Source organism: Leptonotus elevatus, chromosome 21 (genome assembly GCF_054856555.1).
Source record: "Leptonotus elevatus isolate MCC_2025b chromosome 21, RoL_Lele_1.0, whole genome shotgun sequence".
Lineage (NCBI taxonomy): Eukaryota > Metazoa > Chordata > Actinopteri > Syngnathiformes > Syngnathidae > Leptonotus > Leptonotus elevatus.
In genome coordinates, this window is record NC_141259.1 from 11,719,213 (window position 1) to 11,744,508 (window position 25,296).

A 25,296-nucleotide genomic window follows, 5' to 3' on the forward strand; every position below is an offset into this window, starting at 1 on the left:
TGTCTTCTGATTTGACTTTCAGAATCTGAAGAATTTCTATTGCAGTTGCTTCAAGTCAGTTAAGTCAGGTGCGGCCATACCATTTGATGCGGCCCACCATGCAATTATTTTATTACAAAAGCTTAAAAATAAGTCTAACCTTCCATAAATCGAGTAAAAGTCCTTGGAGGACTTTACAGTGTCAACTAAAACAATGGCTGTATTTGAGCTGATGAATGAACGAGGCCGCCGCGTCTTTCCAGGCAGACGACAAATCCTATTGAGAAGCTTTGCCGATGCAACAGCTGTCAGGGCCAGACAGGAAGTGGCCTTACACGACGGCGGCGTCACTTAATACCCGCGCTGGCACGGTCGGCGTTAATTCATGCGGGATTATGCTAATTGGCCGACAGATCACCACGCCGCGGACTGTAGAAAAAACAAAACTTTATTTGAGTCCCGCGTGACCTCTCGCTCGCCACAAACATTGCACAGTATGAAAAGAAATCACATCAGAGGGCGTCATGTCGTCACATTAACTATACACGTGGTCCTATTGTACATGAATGTGCCTCTTTTTTGGCTGTCTGTCAATAACAAATAAAACAGCGTGAAGAAAGGTGTAGTGTCATCGTCCAGTCCACTGGCCCAACCTGCTACATTTGTCAACTGGAATATGTCCCTTATGTGGGAAATAAAGGAATAAAACAACAAAACAGCTAAATGACAAACTATAGTGTAACATTAACTACAGTAGTGAATACGTTGATGCCAAGAGCAAAAAAAAACAAAAGTGTTAAGACACCGAGATCCAGCAGGACCTGAAATGTGTTTGGATGAAAGACAGGTAGCATTCGTCCCCGTAATTTTGGTCCCTGGGGTGCAAATAAGAAACACGTCGATACAAATATGAAATGGATAAACATCTTCCAGCCAAGGCACCGTGATACTGTTTTAAACAAAACAAAATTTGATTGGTTTAGAAAAGATAGCAAACATGGTCTGAGTTTGTGTATTTGGGGTCCCCCCCCCCCTTTTAGGAGACTAACTGTTTGGCCTGCAGCTCCATCTCGGCGGCCCGCTTCAGGGCCACGTCCACCAGGAGTTGGAAGCCGCTGAAGTCCTGCGTGAGGTCCGGCGGGGTCGGGGGAGGGGTGTTGAAGAGCCCGCTGCGGGGGCTCAGGTTTCCCTCCAGGATGGCGCCGGTGGTGGCGCCGGCGGGGAGGTGGGCGCCCGCCCCTTTATCCAGACACCTGAGGAGGGCCTGCGCCGCCTGCAGCCGCTCGGCCGCCTTGTCAGAGTTCAGCGGCGACGGGTGCAGGGCGCTCGGGCTGGCGACAGTGGTGTGACAGATGACAGACGGCCGGGTGGGCAGGCTGCCCGATGAGGGGGACGTGCAGGTGGGGGAGGGAGACAAGGCCTTCCTCAGGACGCCGGGCGTGGCGGGTTCGAAGCAGGAAGGATGCAGGATCCGTTTGTCGTAGCCGGCGTCGTCGTGGGTGCCTCCGAGCGGGCTGCTGCCGCTGCTGCTGTGTTTGGGCGACTGGGAGCTGTCAGAGAAGCTGTCGCCCGCCTTGCCGCACTTCCTGGAGATGGTGAACTGGTTGGGGTCCTTGCCGTCTTTCCGCAACATCTCGGGGAGGAGGCGCCGGCGTGCGTTGATGAACCAGTTGCATACCTGGGAAAGGTCACACGAGGTCAGTCTTGGACACCGAACGCAATCAAAGACCAGATCGTTCTAAGTGCCAAACAAGCCACGGCGCCCCCTGTCGGCAACTTTGCACAGAGCAACCCGCTTCCCACCGTGTTTGGCTGAAAAACGGCAAAACAAGCCAGCTAAGAACGAACGAGTTCGCCAAGCAACAGAAACCGCTTCCGAGTCTACAGAAAAAGAAAAATACGCCCAACTGCCAACAAGCTTCCCAAAACAACCAATCAGAAACCTTGCTTCCAACTTTGCACCCAATAATATTAGACGCCCGCCTACGACAAACTATGAGCATGATCCAATTAAACTCTTAACTTTGTCTAGATTGCGCTTTGGTATAAAAGTTAAGTTTGGTTGAACCCCTTTTCTTGGGTGGCATCACAGTAGTACGCTTGAAGAAGGTTGAGCTTTAGTACGATTCGGAATCGATTTCAAATGTCCCAAAATCTATTTGATTTAAAACATTTGATACCGTCTTGCCCTTGTTTGTGTGCGCCTTTATTGGGAGCGCTGTTCATGTTGTACACAATTCGGCAACCGAGGGGCAGTGTGGTTCTGCGCATTCTGATACACTGTTAAGTTGTAGCCACATTAGAGAGTAGAAGGAAAAAGTCACGATCACGTCATTCCAATAAAAGTTTGGGGTTTTTTCAGCGTAGGAAGAGCATATGCCGGTGAGTAATGTTAAAATGCTTGTCTGTATACTTTCCTGAAGCGTTTTGTATGGATAGCCATTGTTCTGAGTGATAAAAGTGCCGCGAGAAGCGCGCTAATTAGCATTAGCGACCTGGAGTAGATCATGACTATTCTCGAGTGACAACAGATCAAATTGGATGTCATGTTTATATCCTTATTTAGCTAATGCGAGTTTAGGCTATCTAAGTAATGCAATGAAAATAGAAGGCCGCAGTTGACCCGAATTAGGATATTTTAAATTCTCACTTATTTTTGCTGACTGGTGCACTTTTCCCTTTCCCGTTGATCTCACTCTGTGTTGTAATCGAGGTTAGATTCTGACTTGAGTGCTGCTGGTGCGAAAATAAAAAAAAAGTGGCAATAAAACGGTGGTTGTCATAGCGACAATCGGGGGGTCAACCGCCTTGTTTTCTTTGGTTCCGCGGGCCAGTCGTAACTGGCTGCAGCTATGTAAATGACTCCGCATTGTTCCCAGACAGCTGGGATGGGAACGGCTGCGGGGAGGGAAATTCCTCAGCATTCACTTACTCACTGCTCCCTCCTCTTCCTCCTCCTCCTCCTCACACACTGCGGAGTTGCGCCACAAAAGCAGACGACCTCCAATGCAGTAGTGTCATGTTTTGACAGGAAATGATTCAGCCCATACTTCCTCACCCCCCCCCCCCCCCTACTTTGTGTGTGTGCGTGAGTACCTGCAGTGTGGAAAGCTGCGTCTGCTTGGAGAGGAGAGCCTTCTCCTGCTCCGAGGGGTACGCGTTGTAGCGGTGCTCGTACAACCAGTCCCTGAGGATCTGCACCGACTCCTTGGGCAGGTTGCCTCGCCGCTTCCTTTTCCCGCCGCCGCTGGACGACAGGTCCAGGGGGGCGTCCACACCGTCGTCGTCGTCCGTCTCGCTCCCCGACAACATCATCATGCCTGACGGAGGGCGGGAAAGAGAGAGGTTGGTTTTCCCAGCTGTCAGGTTGCGCCATGTGATTCATCGACGGGGGGGGGGGGGGGGGGGGGGGGCAGGAAATGTGCGAGGAAGAGAAGAAGGCGACAGGACGTCACAAAAGGCGGTCGGCTGTCAGCCATAAAAGCAGCCCGGACGCATTGGAGCCACACACCTCGCGTGCTTGTGTGACTCAGGCGGACCATGGCAGGCCTCCATTGTTTGATGGAACATGTGCAAAAGGAGTTTAAAAAGCTCAAAGAGTCAGACACAATATGTGCATCTCAAGTCTTCAAAATATGCCTCGAAAGTCAACAAAGCAGGTTTTGGATTCAGCTCAAGGAGCATTTCAGGGATTCCCAATATGCCACAAAACTCATCAACAAACAAAAAAACAAAACAGACTTTCACACAGTACGCAGCTCTCGGCTTCAAAATACGCCACAAAAGTCAACAAGTTAGGCGTCAATACAGCTCAGCGGGCATGTCAGGGGTTCAAAATGGGCCTGGAAAGTCAAACAACTTGTCAACAAACAAATCTGGTGACATTTCAGCTCAGTGAGAATCTCCAGGGTTCAAAATACGCATCAGAAGTCAACAGATCGGGTGGTGATATGTCAACGGTTCAAAATGCATGATCCCTCAACAGTCAGAAGACAACAAACAAGATTTCAGTTCAGCAAGCATCTTCAGGATTAGCCCCCGCAAGTGTTTTTTTTCAGCTTATCCCCGTGACGGCAAAGTGATGATACCACCAAACTGTTATTTATATCAACTGTTTACCACAGTTCAATATTTCTAACCTTTAAATGTACTGACAGTAAATACTTTTATGAAAAACGCATGTAGGCCATAAGTAAATAAAAACAAATGAAAACACGAAGTAGTGTGGTAACTGAGCGCGCATTCTCGTGCCACAGGATGACGTATTGTTTTACCGCCACACAAACTAGCTCATAGAACTTTTGAACCGCAACATACTGTACGTGTACATGCCATTTAGATTTAGCATTAAGCAAGCAGACTGAAGGGCGAAGCAACGTGCTTGTTATAAATACACAATTGTCTTTATTTTGTTTAGTTTAACTGTAAAGTTTAACTGGGAGTGTCAAACAGCATGAAGCCTCTTTTTTGAAGGACTGTTCTGTAATTCAATCTACTAAACTTGTACAACCGCTTGTTGTGAAGTGAGTCACTGCCACCATAGAATGCTCGTATCTCAAGTATGCGCTTGCAAGTCAAAGCACAAAAAAACAACATTGATTGATGATTTATACCTCAAAAAGCTTCGAAGTCATATCTCAAGGCACTGTTATATAAAGTGCCAACGAGTTTACCGCCTGCTGTTTATACCTTTATAACATCAATTATCATAAATAATTGTACTCTAATGTCAAAAATAAACAATGGACCACCTGTATTTAACTTTTTACCCCTAAAAATAACTAAATTCCATTGAAATAAACAGTGCATTTGGGATATATTAGGTGTTTGACAGATGTGGGTCAAACGTCCGCCATTTTGGGGGCGGGGGGGATGGCATTTCCGGGTTTCTTATTTTAAAAGGCCCCTAAGTCACGTGAGCTCACCTTAATGCGGAAGTGACTTTAAGGGGGAAGAAAGTGAGTTTGGTGGAGGTGGGTTTACTCCATAACCTCCATAAAACCTCACCACGCAGACCGCCGTGGGGGCCGAATTCTAGTGGGAAAAGTGTGGGGCAGCCAACAGGATGAGGTAATTACGTGGGCCGGGGAGATGATGATGATGATGATGATGATGGTGGTGGTGGTGGAGGAGGAGGGGGAGGGGAGACCTGTTGCAAATCAGCGTCTCCAGACTAAACAAAAGAATCTGGAGCTGCTTCGAATTTCTTTGTACGCTTCGCAGTAAAACTTCTAAAACATTTATCTCGCGCTTCTTGAAGTCAAGTCTCACCCACAGTAGCCAGGAAAGACATTAAAACATAATTGGAGACTGGCCTCGTGTACGCTATGCGACTTAAAAGTTGTGTTCTTTTGTGTGTGTGTGTGGACACGCGGTGAACAAACTTCCAACAATGAGGTCAACCCCCAAAACACGACTACCAGTGGCTCCGTGACACATTTTTTTTTTTACAAACAAGCCGCCAGCGTCGAGACTTTTACACCAATTCAAGCAATTTGTCAAACTAAACGTCAACGGGAAAACACATTTAACAACTTTTCCACCAAACTCCAACGGGAAAATGGCGCACTCGCGCACCGCATTCAAACTTGCTAACAAAGACTGGCTTAACCCGCGCGCGGACTTGGAGTTTTAAAGCCGACGGACGACGAGGGGACATTCGGCGTTATTCTCGCCTCGCTCCGGTGATGAATTCGGGCGTAAACAAGCGGGGAACAAACGAAGTGTAATTCGGCGGTGACGTCGAGCCAGCACATGGCACTCACAGCCTGTCATGTCTGCACCGTAGACAAAAGACTCCGTGGAGGGAAATGGCTCTAGAAAAAACCCCTTTCCCTCGTCGTAATAAACATTTATTCACTACATCTTACCTTTTTTCGTCTTCATTTCCCCCCCACCACCTCTAAGCCCACTTTTTGATCCTCGCGTGGAAGAAAAGAAGCAAAGGTCCCCGCAGCGGTGATCTTCTGCTGCCTCAGCGTGTATCCAAATGTGAAGAATCCTTATTCATCAAGAAGGGGTTGGAAAAAGGAGAAAAATGTATCCGTTTTTTTTGGGGGGGGGATTCTGTGCCGTGTGCTGGTCCTTGGCGGAGGTAGGCAGGCTGTGTGTTGGGGGGGTGGATGATGATGAGGAGGAGGTGAGGGAGGGGGGGGGGGTCACCTGAGATCTCTCTCGCTCTCTCTCTCTCTCTCTCTCTCTCGCTCTCTCTCTCTCTCTCTCTCTCTCTCTCTCTCTCTCTCTCTCTCTCTCTTTCCGCGCGCGAGTCTTTTTGCTCATTGACTGCGTTGTGCGTGTATGATGGGGGGGAACTGGGTGACAGCTATCTTTGACAGCTGCGTGACTCAACCCACGGAGGATGCTCCCTCCCCTTTCCCCACCGCCCGCTGACATCAGCTCCGCGCGCCCCTCTCTCGATCCGCTCCACTGACACACGCACACAAACAAACACAACGTGCAAAAACAAGCTACTGTTGTTTTCACGGTTTTGTTTACTGTATCGCTTTCGCCCGTGTAATTATTGGTTTCGTTATACAGTACTCGAACCCTATATGCAGTATGTGTTTATATTGCGCAGTCGAGGTTGGCGCACTAAGTCAACACGTTGAAAACAACAAAAAAACATGAGAGAAAAAAACAGTGCAAGATCAATGCCTTCATTTGTATGCGCCGCGCAGCCATGCGACAGCTGCTCAAAAAAAGAAAAGCTGTGGATAAGCGCTCTTGAAGCGAAATGTCGTCTCCTGGTGGACGGTTGTGGGAATGCAAGGGACGTCAGGAAAATACAAATACGCGGCTATCTATTGTACTTGAGTATTGATTTTTCTGATGACTTTTTACTCGCATCTATCGAACCCTGTGATTATTCAAGTTATTTTGACTCGAGTCTCGATTGCAGTCGGACTGTTGAGGTTGTCCTTCATTTTTTATAAGTTATGGTTTCCTATATCGCTTGCGTCGGAAACCTCGAACCTCCAAAAATAGTGACTTTTCAGGAGACCCCAACAATTGTTAATTTTTTGTTCAACCATTAACATTACATCATCAAAGAGAGAAATACATTTTCAACACTTTCAATAATTTATATATATATTTAAAAATAAATAAAATAAAATAACACCCACACCTGTGGACTGGCCAACAGTATATATTTTTGAAAAATAAACTATTTACCAAATTGTGACTTAGGAGGTTTTGGCCCGACAACTGTTGCATAAATCAGATGTCAAGGATAGCAGTTTGTTCAACTATGGTTCAAGTTCCTCTAAAAAAAATATTTAATATTTATGTCGTCGGCTCCAATAATTTTTTGTGGAGGATTCTCATTTTTTGGCATCACACGACATTTCGAGGTTACGGACTGCGTGTGGTGTAAGAAGTAGGTAAGTAGCAATGTTGGTTACCACCGTACTTATTTTTCATTTGATTGAGTAATATTTCTCTCTAAAAAAATAAAATAAAATGTGTCTACATTTTTTTAAATTATGGATTTATTGGAGAATTTACTGCATTTTTTTTTTCAGTTTAAATGTTATTAAATGCAAAATTACGTTTTGTTCCCCTACTGGTACTATATGTTAACCAATCCATGTTATATAACACCCAGTTACGCCCCCTTTTTCATATCAATGCTAAAGTTATAGTGAACAGACACTCCAACATGGCTGAAGCAGTGAAACTAATCATAAAAATGATTACTCGAGTGTACCTCTGCCCTCACCTTTCAAACTGTGCAGTTACGTTTCTTTTATTTTGATGGGATGACCTCACCCGTGTATTATTGAAACAATGTGGTGAGACCTATATTTAGATGGTGTCTGTACAACGTGCACCGTCGTTCAGTGTCAGATAGTGTCGTGAGAACTGCCACGCTTGTAATTAAGCCAGTTAATGCCCTGTAAAATCATCACTATAGTGATAGAAAGAAACACAAAACACTTTTTTTTTTTTATCAGGCCATGTAATGTGATTATATAAATAAATAACATGGAAAAGTCCACAGTTTCCCAATTCAGTTTACTCAATGGCTAATATTCTTCCTCAGCGAGAGCTAAAGTGTACTTTATTTTGTATTAGTAACAAGATGTTCATTTTAGGCGTTATTACACAACCAGGCTGACGTATCTCATCTTTTGATGTCTCCGTATGCTTCACTGTTGCATTCCTTCACGTTGGACCGGAAGTAAGGGTGTGTCAAGCACGCAAGATATGGCGCATTCAAACTTTCAAAATAAAGAGCTCGCCACAAAGACAACCAGAATGGTGTAGTTTCCGGTGTAATTTGTTCTCAATCAGGGTCTGCTAGCCATAACTCGGGAAATTTATAAAATAATTTGTAACGCACTCAAAAGAAAATAGGATAAAAAGTAGATTATAACTACTGTACTCAAGTAGTTTTATCTCTTGATTTGTTTACTTTAGTATTTATTTGACTGAATCACTGGTATGGTGTTATTTTGTTTTACAGCCATTTGCTAATTTTATATTTTTTTAGTCTGTCCCCAACAACACATTGTTTTGATAGTGATTTTTAGTTAGTTTATACATGTATGATATTTAATAAAAAAAAAAAATGTTTGTACACATGTAAGCTTCAGAGTCTGTACACGTTTAATTCAGGGAGTTGATGAGTTACCTTTGTCTTTTTTTCTATACGTACCTTTGAGTGTGCGAGTACTTGAAATCACCTGTGACTTTTATTTTGAAGGCGCCGCAAACGGAAACAACGTCCATCACCCGATCGGGCTTGACTGTTTAACAACCGCCGAGCTCCCGTCCCAGCTTTTTGGGAGGCTCCCGGTGTAGGAGTGGCGCGAGTGGGGCCGAAGTATACAGTGTCCCCCCCTCCCTCCCTCCACTTTTCTACTATCGGGAACAGACGGGGGTCGCCGAAAAAACTTCCTCTGCAACTTCGCCGCGTCGATGTCGGTGACAAGCGGCGGTATTTTTAGCTGTGGCCGTCATCGCGCTGTGACTGGCTGGCGGTGGGCTTGCTATAAAGGACGCGCTTCGACATGCAGCTTTACAACAGCGCCTTGACCCACTACCCGAGATCATCCAGCAAAGTCACCATCACTTTAAACGGCGGAACCTCCAGCACACCTGAGGAAGAGGAAGACGCACCGGGACCGAGCCAGCCAGAGGCGACCGCTACTTCCGCAAACATGCCTGCTTTTTCTTGCTACGAAGCCTCCTCCTCCTCCTCCTCCTCGAGGCCCAGGCCTGTTTACTTCACATCCACTGCCGAGTTGCTCATACGCAGAGCGGACGGGGTGGAGAGGACGGTACCGGTCCAAATCACCAGGGTGCCCAAGCCTCCGCCCCCTGACGATGAGCTAGTGGACTTTATAGATGAGCTCAGGAACAGGACTGATGGACTTTTCATGGAGGACCCCGGGGAGAATATACAGTTTGAAGAAGAAGCGAGGAATAACAGGTGGGTGCTTGAAGAGGAGCCCTGCGGCACTCCTACAGAGCCCCGCCTGAAGGATGAGGGGTCTACGTCGGACTTTGAGCTCAGCGTACTGCAGGAGCAGAAAATTGATGATAAGGTGACCCGAGATGACAAGGTGGCCCGCTACCTTGCCGAGGTGGAAACGCAGAATAAGTATCTTCGGGAAAGACGCAAGTTCCGGTACCACATCATCCCGGATGGCAACTGCCTGTACCGGGCCGTATGCAAAGCCACCTACGGGGACCAGGCGGGGCACAGCGAGCTGCGGGAGCGCACGGTGCACCACATCGCCGACCACCTGGACCAGTTCAACCCGGTCATCGAGGGCGACGCCGGCGAGTTCCTCATCAACGCGGCGCAGGACGGCGCCTGGGCCGGGTACCCCGAGCTTCTCGCCATGAGCCAAATGCTGGACGCCAACATCCACCTGACCACAGGGGGCAGCGCCGAGAGCCCCACCGTGTCCACCATGGTGCACTTCCTGGGCGAGGAGGACGCGTCCAAGCCGGCCGTCTGGCTGAGCTGGCTGAGCAACGGACACTACGACGTGCTCATGGACGCCTGCGTGGACAACCCGGAGTACGAGGACTGGTGCCGGCACTCCCAGATGCAGAGGAGGCGGGACGAGGAGCTGGCCAAGTCCATGGCAGCGTCCTTGTCCAAAATGTACATTGAGAAAAACGGAGCTGTGTAAACACAGAAAGACTGTTTGGTTTGTGCCTTAAGTGATTGATTTTTAATAAGACGTATGAGGTTTAACAAAGTGCCGTGCACAGACTTGACTGTTTGTATTTGCCACTGTTGCGACATTAGTGGATGAAAATGTGTCTGTGTTCGGAATCGCCCCCCGCCACAATGTTTCTTGAAAAATAACAAACAACCGATTGTCACTAAAAATGTGAAGTGGGGGAATGTAGTGTGCATGAGACAATTTTGAGCTGGGGTGCGAAAATTATCTTTTATGTAGACATTATTTGTGAGTTTATTTATTCGGAAACCAGCCGACGTTGATTTGGTATGTTGTAATTACGCAATTAACAGGGAATGATTCCGAACACAGCATGTTTGTGTTGACTGTTAGCGTAAGGTTACTCGGGCCACACGTAAAAGAAAACAATTCAACAGGTAATGGTGTTTTTTTAAAAGGAAAACAAAGTTGTAATGTAATTGTATTTATAAAAAATAATAATAATTAAAGAACGCATAACGTGTTATTTTTTTCCTCCATCAAAAAAAAATCCCAAATATCTTGAATATTGTTTTTTTTTTTAAATCTTGCAAAATACTAGTGTTCATTTCCTTGAAATAATAGAACAAAAAAATACATATTTTTTTCGTGAATCCATCTGACTCTTGAAAACATACTTCCCAAGACTTTGAATATTTTTATTTTTAATATGATGGGGGGGGGGGGTCTAATCTCAATTTTACTCTACAGTGCTTTTTTTTAATTAATGACTTTTATGCTTTCTTTTTGTCATAATGTGACTTTTGAAACAAAAGCTTTGAAATATATGATTTTACTTTTCAACTTTTATCTTGTTAATTACAAGTTTCCAAATTGAATACTGTCAAATGCAATATAAATCCAACTATCTTGAAAACAACAACACTTTTTCCTCCAAATGTAAGAAAAAATCTTTTCAGTTTGACCTTAATATTCCTTTTTGTGACATGAGTTAAATGCTACATATTTATTGCCGCACTGTTTATATATTGCAGGCTTAAAGCTTGGGACCTAAAATGCTGCCAACTACTCTAAATGCTTACGAAGCAGATGCACATTTTTATGGCAACGTGTTTTTTTTTGTTTTTTTGTAATTCAAGTTTGTTGCAATGCATTATTACATTCTATATGTTCATGTACTGTTTTGATGTATTTGACTAAGATGAACATTTAATGACGTGTTCAAGCAAGCCTTTCGTAATCCAGATACCTTTTGCCACCTTTTCTATCTGCAATTGATGCACAAATAAAAGTGTCCTTCTATGTGACTCCTTCGTGTTTGACTCGCTGCGCGTCTCCGTGGAATTCTTGGAAGTGTTTTTTGGGTCAGGCCGCTTGTCATGTTTGAGGATTTTGTGAATAGCTACAAGTTTTTTTTTTTTGCTGTGTATTTTTATCCTCAATGAATAAACACCGTCAACTGGGGGAATTTGCTAACTCATGATTGAGAAAACTTCTCCCAACTCTTTTGACCTAGTTATGGATAATGCCATGATTCTGCAGTTGTGAGATGGCCTCATTGTTGCCAGTTTAGCAATTTTGTCGCTATATTTAGTGTCTTTTCCGACCCGTCTGGGGAGTATTTTTTTAAAAAAAAGGCGACTTGTGACAAATTTAGAAAACATTTGGAGACTCTGACATTCCCTGCACGCCATCACACCGCTACATCCAATGGTGAGCCAATTTCATTATGAGATTGGGTTTTCATTGGCGGAGGCAGCACTTCACCGCCAAGCCGAATTATGCTCGTCAGTTGTTCGGCTTGACATTTTTGTCTGGTGGTGTGCCTTGATTTTTTTTTCTCCATGGTTGAAAACGTCCAATTCTGGTCGATTATTTTTTCACAAATTTATAAGGGTGACCGTGTGTGTGTGTTTACAAATTGACTGCATTGTTAAAGGCCCAACAAACCAAATTTTTGTGGGGTTTACTGCCTGACTTCGACTTAAAGACAACCCTTATGGAGAATTTAGTCTTCAATGGATCCAACCCAGTAAGACTCAAATGACGTTCCACACATTTTCAACCTTACTGGTCACTTCCTTCTCCTTCCACTAGAGGGTGTTGTTGACCCCAAATAATGGATCCCATCGAGCAGTGGTTCTTAAACATTTTACATAATGACCAACAGTAAGAGTTCATAAAAACAGGCAGAGGTTATTTTCTTCAAAAATATATCATTGTTTGCCATTGACGACTCAAGGATGCTTAATTGTGCCACCGTTTGAACATTAGCATTTCATCAAAATCTAAGGAATATTAATCTGCGTGTCACGACTGTTATCTGGTCTCATTTCTCGTAAACCGACCACCAGAGACTCAACATGAGCTCCCTGTTAGGAAAACTTTTGGACAGTCTCGCTTCTACTATCAGGGAGTTAAAATGTGGAATGCTCTCCCCGCTGAACTTAAATTGGAGACAAATACAAAAAAAAAAAACCCACAAACAGTGGCTTAAGCCGGGCTAAATTGGCTCTCACTTGTTTTTTTTGTACATTTTTGTCAAATTGACGAAGACGTTATACAGCACACTAAATAAATAAATAAATAAATAAATAATGCAAGTCGAAAGAGATGACTGAGATGTATTATTTTTTTTGTATTTTCAGCCGGAGTGACGTCCCCCAGCGGAGCGGAGGCGGTGGGGGCGGTGGGGGCGGAGGTGGCGGAGGTGGCCGCCTGCGAGCGAATAGGGACGCGGCCGCCCCGACGCAGTTGCGCTTGGCTGGTGAAGTTCAGTTCGCGGAGTCTTTAAAAAAAAAAGAAAAAAAAGAAAAGAAAAAAGAAGAGAGAGTAAGAGCAGGAAGCAGCCGGCGGGGAAGAACATCGGACATGTCGCGGCACCGCGTGCAGTTCGCGGACCTCCCCACCACGATTGACCACAGAGGAGGGGGCAAATTTCACAGTAAGGGACTATTTTATTCATCCGCTAATTGACCTTGATTGTTGGAGACGCACCACTCAAATCAATCACTGCCTTCCAAATTGAGTCGTACGGTTAAAATCCACGTTGCCCCGATGTGTAACTGCTTATACGACTTTATCATCATATTCCTTATAGTTATAACAATAATAGTACGAATGCTAAAGAGTCAATCATTTGGTTTGAGCACGCCGTATGAGATAGTTGAGGATGCAGCTGTTTGCAGACCAGAGGATGTGTGTTTGTGATTATATATTCAGTATATAATTAAATCATGTATGCTGCAAGTAGCAAAGCGCTGCTTGACTTTCAAGTTGTTCTGATGTTTCCCGTAGGAAATCATGTAAATTAATTTCCAGCAGGCTCCAAATGCTAAAAACCTTTTATTAAGTGTACAGGCAGTGTTTTCATTATGATTTGAATGTTCTGGGCCTCGTGGTGGTTTAGCGGTTAGCACATTTGCCTCGTAGTTCTCACGTTTGGGGTTTGAATCTTTGAAGTGTTACAGCTTATCAGTTTATTATATATATTTTGAGGAGCCAAGTTTCGCCTGGGTTGTTATGATGTTATGGAGAGTTCTCGCCTCTTATACACCTCTACTTCCAGAAAAGATATACAAAAAAGAGACTTGACGTTTACTATCCAATGAATGATAAAACACTATAACACATGTATTTAAAACAACCACTTAAATATGGCTTGCTAGCTTAATGCTAACTCATAATGGGGAGCACCATAGATGGGCTACGGGTTAGCATCTATGTTGCAGTGTTATATGCTTTCCAGGAGTAGCACAATGCCCTTCGAAGTAAAACAAACATTTTTACAAAAACTTTTTAACTCATTCACTGCCATTGACGGCTATAGATGTCAAAAATTAATTTGAACAATTTCTATTAGTTTAACATTTTTTTCCACTTTTGTTAAACAAGAGTATGAAAACCTAGAATTATTTTATTGTACATTTAGAACAGATATAAAATTTGAAGTCTAGTGAAGTCATGCGATTCAATTCCGATTAAAACGGCCCTAATTTTTAATTATTATTTTTTTTAATCACGTCAGGCGATTACAATTTTTAATTGTAATTAATTGCATGACTTCAATAGTTAACTCACAATTAATCACAAATTTGATATCTGTTCTAAATGTACAATATTTTTGTTCTAGGTTTTCATACTCTTGTTAAGAAAACTGGGGAAAAAATGTTAAACTAATAGAAATAGTTCAAATTAAATGTTGACGTCTATAGCCGTCAATGGCAGCGAATGAGTTAATTTCACCACTGTACTTACTGGACAGAATTAAAACAGCGAACACGATACAAAGTGCACCATGGCGTGATTCTAAACACAGTCACTATTTCTGAAACAATTTTGTCTCTCACAAAAGATGAATCATCTTAGCTTCCTCATTCGTAAGGTAAAAATAGTCCTAAAGTTGTGTTAGCGACATTTCATTTAACTCTTTTGCAGTTGCAACTTTGTTTATATTCGCGCAATCCTCTCAGCATAATTAAATCATTGACGTTTTGGAAGCCCCTCTTTTTGCACTCCCTCCTTCCTTTTCGGATGCAAGTCAGCAGCATCCAGCAAACGCTCATAGGAAGTGGCAGCTGCCCTTTGCATGCTCCTGCCAACCTCCCTCCTCAGGTGTCCTCTCATGTTGACTCCCGAGTAGGATGACGCTCCTCTCACACGACGGCCGACCCCCCCCCCCCCCCCCCCCGGTGCTTTACAGCCTCCCCTCAAAGTGTGGTCGGCGTTTTTTGATGAGGCGCACGTGATCTTTAGCCCCCCCCCCCCCACGTGCTGCAACGTAGCAGCAACAGGCGAATGAGCCGCATCTCCATGGCGACGGGGCCGAGTGTAAGGCCAGATGAGACGCAATTGGAAAATTGCTGACGCATCCCGAGCGAAGTATGATGTCATCTCCGGTGGCAGCGATGCGTTATTGTGTCACTCCTGATGACCTGAGGTGAGGTGACATCAAACTGCAATCTCATATCCACTTTCCACATGCAGTGTACCGTGCAAAAAAAAAAAAAAAGCAGAAGAAGAAGACTTTGTTTTTTTTTTTAACGCAGACATATTATGTCAAATGGACTTTTTTAATGGAACACAGTGGGTAGCGTTGAGCACATCTCTCGAACGAGTGCTATAGAAAAGGAATGGTTGGACTTTTTGATTGCTCGTATGCAAATACTTGGGATCCCCGGCGTGCCTGCTCGCCCATCAAGTGGGAAATTAAACAAGCAAGTAAATATTTACGGGGGGGCGTCGACAGCCCGCAAAGAGTAAGATGCTCCTTTTTTGATTGGACGGCCGAGGGACGATCGCGCCTTCCCGCTCAATCGGTAGCATGAAGAGAACGGGGGCCGAGTGGAAGTTATGCCATCAATCATTTGTCTGATCTTCACAGGAAGCCACTCCCACTTTGTCCGCCGAGCCAAATTAAAAGGCCAGGAGAGGGTCGAGAGCATATATGAGTATTTTAGTCCCTCAGAGAAACCACCCGCTTGTCATTTTAGCCCTTCGTAGTCCTTTTTTTTGTAATATATCATTGTTCAAATAGAGATTCTAAACTATATTTATTGGCCACAATTCGGAACTTTTTTTTCCCCCCTCTCACATATGGATACAATCATTTCGGGAAGGTTGTTGTGCGGCAGCAGTGAAATCGAGTTACGTTACACAGATAATAGAATTTGTGACTTCTTCACACAGAGTTCTTGCAAAAATAGCCATAATAGGAGCAATACTCGGGACTGGCAGCGAGGAACGACGACAACGACATACGTTATAGGCAACTTCCAAAAAAATCTTTTAGTCACTCAACGCCGTGCTCCGATTTAACTTCCAGAGGTGAGAGAGCCACTTTCGTGTTAAAACGCACCAGGAAAAAAAAAAGCTCCCCGAGTATACGTTGTGTTCGAGCAATCTCAACTTGTGTTTGTCCATACCTTGAAGAAAGAAAAATGGACCCCGGAGATTTTAAACAGCTGTTTCCACGGCGGATTAAGTGCCTCTCTCTTAAGGGCTCTTAAGTTGCCCTTCTCGTAAAGTGGCAACGTTTCGACAGCACGCCGTGGCCTTCTCCTCCCCGAGAGCAGACGGACGCTGTTGTTTTTCTTGCTGCCACTCGGATAAAAAAAAAAAAACAACGACCTTGAGGTGACTTTGCTTGAACGCCGTAATGGCGTGCAAAGGTTGCGCCGCACGTCCGTCGAGGGGTTTTGTCCGTGCCCCCGTTCGTGACTTTTCACTGGATCACTTCCCATTGATTGCGAAATTCTTGAATTCATGTCTGATTTTGGAATGATCATCATCATCATCATCATCGCAAACCCTCTCTTGCCCGTTTCCTATTTTTTCGGACCATCTGCTTTTTTTTACTCTCCATGATAAATAACCACGCTCTGATTTTGTGCTTCAATCAACATAATATAGAAGAGAATGTTTTATGCGGATGTGCTTAATCTCGAGCCGTCCATCCGTCAAGTCGACGCGGCTGCAGGGCAGCATTGTGATGATATTTGAGAGGAACCAGATGCCCCCCCCCCCCCCCCCCCCCCCTGAGTGTTGCCCCCGAAGCGGTGTCAAGGAAATAATGAAGCTCACCGGTTCAGCGGCAACAAGTGACACATGGACCCCCCTCTCGGCGTCGGCCACTTACGGCTCGCCGTCAGCCCGGCGGCACCTGCCGGGCCACCGCAGTCCGGCGGCCGGCGGGATCCGCAGAGGAGTAAACAAACTCTTCTATCATGTTTACGGTCGCCTCAAGACCGAGAGAATCCAAAGGCTGTTAATGCGCAGAGGGCGAATGCGCAAGTGATGGATCGCGAGGAGTCGGGCCTGTCTGGCCTCCGAGCGGCGGTCCTGAAATACCTCAGCTGCTTTATTGGCAATTAGAGACGAGCGGGCTGTATTTTTCGTTGCTGATAGGGAACTCGTAACATTCTCAAAGCGCGATCGCGCCACGTTGTCAACGGCCGTTGCCGTTGCCGTTGTAACGAAGGGGCAGGAAGTGATGAGTGGGAAAAGTCGAGTGGTTCGATGCCGAAGCAAAGGTCACTTATTGCGAGTGTACCTGGAACCCTGTGCCTGTTGAGTAGGTACATTATTCAGTATTGCACTTTTTTTTTGGGTGACATTTTTAGTGATGTGCCATGAGTTTTTTTTCTCTCTCTAATATAAAATACAGCGTGCGCCTTGGCTCAGGTTTAACAGTGCCCCTAAATGAATGTGTGCGGATACCTGATAACGAGGCCCATCGTCGGCATGTCGGGAAAAACTCGGCACTGGTGACTGTCGTGCCCACCAACAGCGATTTTAATGACTTTCCAAATCAATCAAAAGATCTGGGTCGCCGCCACAGAGGTCGTCTGGCACGAACGCAAACAAAAGAACTCCTGCGACTGCAGTCCTCATTGTTTTGCTGGGGAACGCGCTGCTTGTTTTGAGCCCGTTTTCTTGCTGCCAAAGAAAAGTATTTGCCGAAACTATTATGCTAAGTATTAAAAAAAAAAAAACGTTTGTGTCTCGTTCGGAAAATCAAGAAACGTATGAGGCGAGAGCAGTCAGCCAATCAGTCAGTTAACTTTATAATCTTGACAATATACAATTGTAACTAGTTAGTTGTTAGTTTAGATGATATGCTTGTATCACAATTAGTTAATCGTTTTGTTACTGGTAAATCAATTGGAAGGTTAGTTAGCTAGTTACAATGTTTTGCTTCTAGTTATCTGTTAGGTAGTTGAACACGAGATTACGATTGGACAGGTTTGAGTTATTTAGTCATTGGATTTATTTGTTGGCTAGTTAGATTGTTTGTTGGTTAGTTACTTTAAAGATACATAATTATGAGTTAGTTAGTTAGATGTGACTGGACAGCAGTTAGTTAGATAAGGGGTTATGATTAGTTAATTGAAATGTGCTTGGATCCCAGTAAGTTGAATGCATGATCGTGATTGGATTAGTAGTTAGTAAGTGACTTAGTGAGTTGAGTAAGAGGTCATTGGACATCAGTTAGTTAGTTAGATAAGAGGTTATGTTTTGGTAGTTAGTTAGCTTGATAGCAAATTGATATAACTAATTTTCAAAAAACTTTGCAGTGGTGTGGAACTTGGACCAAGACAAAGAAAAACAACCCAATAAATTCTGGACAATGAAAGGATCCAGTATTTATTTGTAAAAAAAAAAAAAAAAAATCACAGTTAACTTTGTATCCATGGAGGTCACCCAAGGCAATGATCCAACTGATTGCATTATTAAGTAAACAAAGGTTCGGGATTGAGGGCAGAGGTCTACTCCCTACTGAGACTGAGATTCGTCTTCGTTATGGATGTCATATGCATTTTACATGACATAATACAGATAAGCCAGCAAACGGGTAAAGACACTCCTGGTTACTGACAGCAAGTCGGAGGTTCACAATGAGGAAGAAGCAGGCGGATGTTGATAAGTGCAAGGAACGCCACAGTGTGTGTGGGAACGTGTGTGCTCACATGTGGAAAGTGCTGAGAAAGGGCCGACTTTCTCTTCCAGCCTGAGAAAAACACCTTCAGCCCCAGCAGTTGTACATTCCAATTGGTTGACTTCTGTTTTTTTTCTGCTGATAAAAGTGTGCGCTGCCTCATCAGCAACATGTAAAAATGAGCAAACAAAATCACTTTTTTTTTTCCCCAGCACTTCCTGGCAAAGTTTGTAGGTCACGTCGGGGTAATCCACTTTGCTCCTGGGAAAGTCTGCTAATTAGCATCATGCGGAGGGCTGATCCATCACTCCTGACTGTAATCTGAAGACAAAGAGGCTTTTTAACTTGTTTGGAACTCGATCACTTTTAAATCAAAATAGATCAATATTTTTACCCTGAAATATTGCCCTTGAACCTGAGTTCCAGATTTTTTAAAATTATTATTATAATATATATATATTTTTTTTTTACAAAAAAAATGCTTATTTTTGCGTTATAGATTGGACAGCATTTAGCTAGTAAGTTAATTGGTGAGCTAGTTAGCTGGTAAATGATATGCTGAATATGTGATACTTAGATCACAGTTGGTTAGTTAGCTGGTTATTAGGGCAAAAGGTTGTGGTTGGACACTAGTTAAGAGCTTATGGTTGAACATCGGTTAGTTGGTTGGTTAGATAGTGGAAACGTTAAACTTGCATTACTATTCATGCATTTGCTTATTGAGTAGTTAAATTGTTTGTTTTTTCCTTGACATGTTAGACTTGGATCAAAGTCGGATAAGGAATTCCGATTGTTTAGTTACTTGGTTATACTTTGAGTGCAGTTAGATAGGATATTATGAGTGGAAAAAAGTGGTCGTTAGCTAGCTAGTTGGTTGGTTGGTAAGTTAGTTTAGTAAGGTTATGGTTGGTTGTGATGTCACGCTTTGGTTCACAATTCTTTGCCAGCTGTGTTGTGTTGAAATGCAGACCAAAATCTTTCTCCATTAGGGAAGGTCTACAAAGTTTCTTTCTTGTTGTTTTTTTTTTTAGCTTTAAATCGTAGTTGTCCTCTAAATGTCTGCCCGCAATCCCCCACTTTTGTCTCACTTCCAACAGAAAGCCGATTGAGCCTCAGCCAAGAAGTGAGCTGAGAACATTCATTGACTTAACCTCGGAGCTCGAAGGGTGCAACGGAGTTTTAATATCGCAAGGAAAAGTGGGTGTGCCTGACTGATAGAGGTCTGCGGTTTGTCTTTGAACTTCCAAATGAGGATCAGACGAGCCAGGTTAGGGCCGAAGCCACCAGAGATTGAAGGAGCAGCAGGAGGAGGACCTCGGCATGTGAGATTCACTCCTCCCTCCCTTTAAAGCTTTATCTCCTCTACCTTCTCATCTTTCTTCAATCAGCCTTCTTGGCACCCTCTGCTTCTCCGAGTCACTTCATCAATGGCTTAAGGCCGGGCTTCTCAAACTTTTCTGGAAGCAGGGGGATAGATTTTTTTTCCAAAGACCTCCTCATAATCCTAACGCCAATTGCGCTTAACTACCATTCGTACCCCTTAACTACCATTAAGGTGGCTATTTTTGAGAATAGAAGTCGTAATGTTGCTTTGACAAACCTCACGGGGGTCCCGGACACAAGCACTGGAAAAACATGTGTGTACACAAATCTGTGATGAGGTCAAAGGTCAGAGCAGATGTCAGCCGATGGGGCGGGCCAGACTAACCCCTGACCCAGGTTTTTGAAATTGAAGGTGAATAAGTAACATGTGTGTTCTACATTTGTAGTGCTTTGCCTTTCCTAGAGACACATTTGATGTATTGAACGGACGCAACAAAAGAGCCACTGTGACTGAAGTATTGGCGCAATACTAAACACAGCAGCATTTCGTATAGATTTATTTATCGTTTATAGGTCCAGCAGTCTTCATTACTTTATTAATCATAATTCCACATTTTTATTCTTGGATATTTGAAAATGTATTCTTGCCCTAATACTGTCAAGATTATTGAAGTTAAACTCTCATGCAATTCCGATGACACCAAATTTGACTTTTCTCACTTTTTACTGACAATAAAATTCTGTGGCTTTTGAGAATTTTTTTTATTTAAAAGGTAGCTAAACGATTACCCGATTCCCAAAAAGGATAAGATTGTTTCGATAATCGATTTGTTGTCGATTAATCAATCATTGCACCTCTATTTCATATCATTTTTTGGAACTCGACTTGTTCTTGTAGTTTTATTAAATCTAAAAAAAAATCTCAGAACTGTCATAATTCCTTGATTTCGTCCAGAATTATTATTATTATTATGTTGACAAATCCTGATACTTCAAAATTATTATTTGGACTATTATTGCAATATTTGGGGTTTTCTTCGTTCTTGTCATAATTCTTCGGCTCATTATTTTTGGTCTACAAAGAAATATATATATATGTATATATTTTTTAGAACATTTCACCTGATAAATTGCATTAAAAAAAGAAAAATCAGCCCGACGACTAAGTAAACAAGATGCTCTGGTGAGGGGAAGGAGAAGAAGAAAAAAAAAAATACTTCAACTTTTGGGTTTTTTCCCCTTTAGCAGGCGGCAAAACGAGAGCCCGCAGCTGTTTGCCGGTTGCCATTCATCACAATCAGCCTCAAGTCGGCACCGCTTATGGAGTGCTGTTAATTCCTTTTCATTTGCCATAAAAGAAAAGCCATAAAGACCGGAGATCATCACTGCTGTCGCAGAACTCCATCATAGCATAATGGAGTAAAGTCGAGCATCTTTTTTATTTATTTATTTATTTGTTTTTTTTGTCTCCGCAGCGCGAGTATATGTCAGATCGTTTTACCCCCCCCCCCAATCCTCACCATCTATTGCAGCCTTTTAACGATGATTTATTTCGGAAGCACTCGCGCTTCCAGCTTTAAATCTTGTGCCCGTACACGTCCCACTGTGTGTGTGTGTGTGTGTGTGTGTCGGGCTCCATCAGATGATTATCTGCTGTGTCCCTTGTTGGCCCCGACCCACGCTGTTGGCTCAGCACAACTCAGCTGCTGACTGAAGCCTTGTGCGCTTGTGTGTACGTGCGTGCGCATGTGTGTGTGTGTGTGTGTGTGTGCGCGCACCGGTTCATACAGTCGCTGGACTTCCTGTCCCTCATTGTGACACTGACGCCAGTGTGCTATCACTGCAGTTCACGTGTCATTGGATCCGTATTGTTGCTCATCAAGCTCCGGATTTTATCTTAGAGTTGTTTTCTTTGCACCAGCTTTCAAAACACTCTTTTTTTTTTCTTCTTCATTTTGGAACAGTAGAGAGCCAATAATATCTCTTGGTTGCCTTGAGAGATGAGTGACAGGATTTTGGTAAATAGTGAGCAATTCAAAAAAAAGTCTGAACATGTAGACAGACAATAAATCAAATTGTCACCCCCCCAATTAAAAAAATAAAAATAAATACACATTAAAGTCAACTCTCATGTCACAGAATATCACATTTTCAAATTTGAATATTTTTTTTTATCAATTATACAAATATAACTTCAATTTAGTATGAAACATTTACAGAGTCAAACTGTCATTGCTTCTCAAATTCTTTCATAATTAAATGTTTCAGACGGAAAATTAATTTCTGTTGAAAACACTTGAGCAAAAATATTTGTATTTGACTAAAAAAGAAAATGCATTAAATGGCGGAAATTTAACTCATTTCCATAGCAAAGTTAAAGTTTGTTCTAATTTAAAGCACAAAAGAATCAAATTGAAAACTTTTGTCATAAAAATTAATACAATTTCAGTTTGAATATACACGATAAATTACATTTAATTTAATTAAATTGCGAATAGTCACTCAGAATTAAACTGTTCCCACCATGAGTCAAGAATACAAAAAAACTGTTCCCCAAGCTGAAGTTTTAAGAGCAGGATTCCCCAGCACAACAAAACTGAGAACAATGTTGTTCCTCTTTCATTATTCACGTGTCATAATGCTCTTAATGTCAGGCAGGAGAATTATTCAATTGCTGTGTGGTGTCTGTGTGAAAATATGCAGGGGCTCTTCATGTCAATATCTAATGAGGATAATAAAATAAAAAAATAAAAAATCAGGAATAACTAATCAGGCCACATGGGGGCCCCAGAGATAGACCAACTAGGAGGGATGATGGCTCTTCTGGGACTCAGATAGGAGCAGACCTCCACCAAGGCAGAAACAAACTTTCCATTGAGATCAGTTGTAAATGTGCACATCAATAACTGTCATATGTTTGACGGAAACCTCATAACTCCAGAGTCATTACTGTTCAGGAAATATAAAAGAAAAAACTGCCAACCCAAAATCCATCAATCACTAATTTAAGATGCTAAAAAAATGACGCTGTCATGAACCGAAAGTCACATGCCGACCATTGACCATATTTGAACGTTTCTGTCTGACAGTGAAGATATTTAACTGGCTGCTGTCTTTCATGGTGACATATTGCCTTTTTTCATTGTTTACTAATTGTTAATGGTAAATATTTAGTTGAGATAACGCCTTCCTTATCCAGTCGTTGGTTCATCCAGAACATTTTTGAAGAAACAAAAAAAAAAAGTTTTGGTTGCAGTGTCATCCAAATGACAAGGCTAATAACGTCAAAACAACAGATGTTTTTATTTTACAATGGGGTTTTTTGTTGTTGTTGTTCACATGCTGTTGTTTACCCCCCCCCCCCTCCCCCAAATTTCCACGGCCTTTATACTTGTGCTTTCTTACTTCCTGCCATGCTCGTGGCTATAAACTTTACGCTAACTGACTGGGAGAGTCCCTTCAAGTTTATTTGGTTCCAGTTTCTGCTCCGTTGGTAGGAAAATCACCCTCATGAGCGTGTTTCACTTTCAGATCAACGCTACTATGAGAGCATATGACTACTGACCTACAGAAGGAGTGGAAGTCCAACCGTGTGACGTGTTGACTTCCAACAACACGTGTCATTGTGCAGCTGACTTTGTGTCGCTTTTTAATTCCTGGTAACTACATACAGTAGTCATACTGGAAATACACTAACTAATTTACATACTTGACGAGTTAAAAAAAGAAAGAAGTAAACCTCCCTTCATTGCAGATTCCAGGATTACAGTCCTGCTATTTCACAGATTTTTTTAAAACTTTTTTTTTTGGTACCATTAATCACTCCATTTTGGGCCAACTCTCATTTATTGTGTGCAATTCCACCATTGGCCACTACATGGCATCGCACTATTTAGAATGAGACAATGTACATTTGAAAGAAGAAGAATGAAAACAGGAAGTATTTCAGCATAGCCTGGTTTTTGCTGAAAACTAATGGACGTCATCCTGCTTTTTACGCCTACAGAAAGCAACGGCTGTAGGTTCACGTTTTAATGTATCTTTGGGCGTGATAATTCATGTATATTGTGAGATAATTTAGTTTAAAAAAAAACAGGATTTGTTGACTGTAAAGTAAGGGATTGTTATACTTTATGTGTTTAAAAAATAAGTGCTGTAATTGCGTTCCTAAATTTCTATATTGTGGATTTTACTAATGGGGTGGTCTGGAATGTAACCCCGGTGATGGATGGGAGAGATTACTTTTTCAAGTTTATTTTTTGTACTTGTTCTGAAACGCCCCAAGATGCCACCATAGTCCTGTGTAAATATGAATTGGTGTCAAGGAAGTACGTTGAAGTGACATCTCAGCTGAGACCAATTTTGTACTGTCTGTTGAAGTCTATCCTGGCTTGTTCATTTTCTCAACACAAAGCAAAAAAGTCAACAATGGCTCGTAAAAAAAAACCTCATAAGTTGTGACACTCTTAAGTCAGATACTCAGGGTCCCTATTACTGAACCGAAATTCCTATTGGTATGAAAAAAAAAAGAAGAGTTACAGTACACTAAAAAGTTGCTGATAGAATATTGATTGCTTGTTCTGGTGAGAAACTGTTGTTGCTGTGAGGAGTTGTGTTGCCTCTGTTGGTGCATAAAATCAACGGACTTGATGATGCAGCAATTTCCCATAACGTGTTTATTAAGGCCTGTTTTATAGATTTTTTTTCGCGCTGTAACGTATCACTGAGAATGATCGCAATTGAAACTTTCGTTTGCTTAGCTGCGGCGCGGGCACACGCACACACACTTCCTTGCTATTGTTGTGCATCTCTGTTGGCCTTGCAGGGGGCCTCCAGTCACTGAATCGGTGGCTGCTGGTGAGTAATGACTCATGATATGGCGGGGGGAGGGGGAGGGGGGGGGGGTGGAGCCCTCCGATGGAATGTCTGAGAGAAAACCCCCCCAGGGGCAGGCAAAACATCTACTTTAATCCTCAGCAGGGACTATGCACCTCTAGACGTCCACCCCCACACACCCCAGATGCTTCCTTGACACCCCGCACTCTCAGAAAATACATTACTTTTTTTTTTTTTATTCTTTTTTTTTTTGCTCTGGTAAAAAGACACACTGTACCTTAATGTTACCTTGTGATAATGTTCATAACATAATAAAACATACCATTTACTGTGTATATTGAACACATCCATCCAACTCGACACTCTCATTTGTTGACACCCATGTCACTCACCATCTCAGGCTCCACCTTGTAGTAACAGATTTTTTTTTTTTACAGTAGAACATGAATTATGGTAGACCAAGTGGAGAGAAATATCGAATATTTCCTGAATAGTGAGCCGCAAACAGGCACTGGTTCGCTCGACTCACTCTATATTTTCATCCGATGACATCATCCAGCCTCTCACTTGCTCCAAATT

General features: G+C 43.0%; 3 protein-coding genes across 3 annotated transcripts in view; 2 read left to right on the top strand and 1 right to left on the bottom strand.

The window, feature by feature from the left end:
• Window positions 1-406: 406 nt before the first annotated feature.
• Window positions 407-6,228, bottom strand: tgif1 (TGFB-induced factor homeobox 1). The gene is made up of 3 exons (XM_086065689.1): window positions 5,850-6,228; window positions 3,076-3,299; window positions 407-1,657 (listed from the first exon to the last, which is right to left on the bottom strand). The coding sequence occupies exons 1-3, from the start codon at window positions 5,863-5,865 to the stop codon at window positions 1,016-1,018; spliced, it is 882 nt and encodes a 293-aa protein (XP_085921815.1). The 5' UTR covers window positions 5,866-6,228; the 3' UTR covers window positions 407-1,015.
• A 2,452-nt stretch (window positions 6,229-8,680) lies between these two features.
• otud1 (OTU deubiquitinase 1) lies at window positions 8,681-11,428 on the top strand. The gene has a single exon (XM_086065688.1). It carries the CDS (start codon window positions 8,994-8,996, stop codon window positions 10,125-10,127), a length of 1,134 nt encoding a protein of 377 aa, XP_085921814.1. The 5' UTR covers window positions 8,681-8,993; the 3' UTR covers window positions 10,128-11,428.
• Window positions 11,429-12,847: 1,419 nt separating this feature from the next.
• The window catches only part of kiaa1217 (KIAA1217 ortholog), an 80,796-nt gene continuing 68,347 nt past the window's right edge, over window positions 12,848-25,296 (top strand). Inside the window, exon 1 of the mRNA XM_086065712.1 lies at window positions 12,848-13,065. Coding sequence (XP_085921838.1) covers window positions 12,993-13,065 — 73 coding nt within the window. The 5' untranslated portion in view covers window positions 12,848-12,992. The remainder of the gene's footprint in view (window positions 13,066-25,296) is intronic.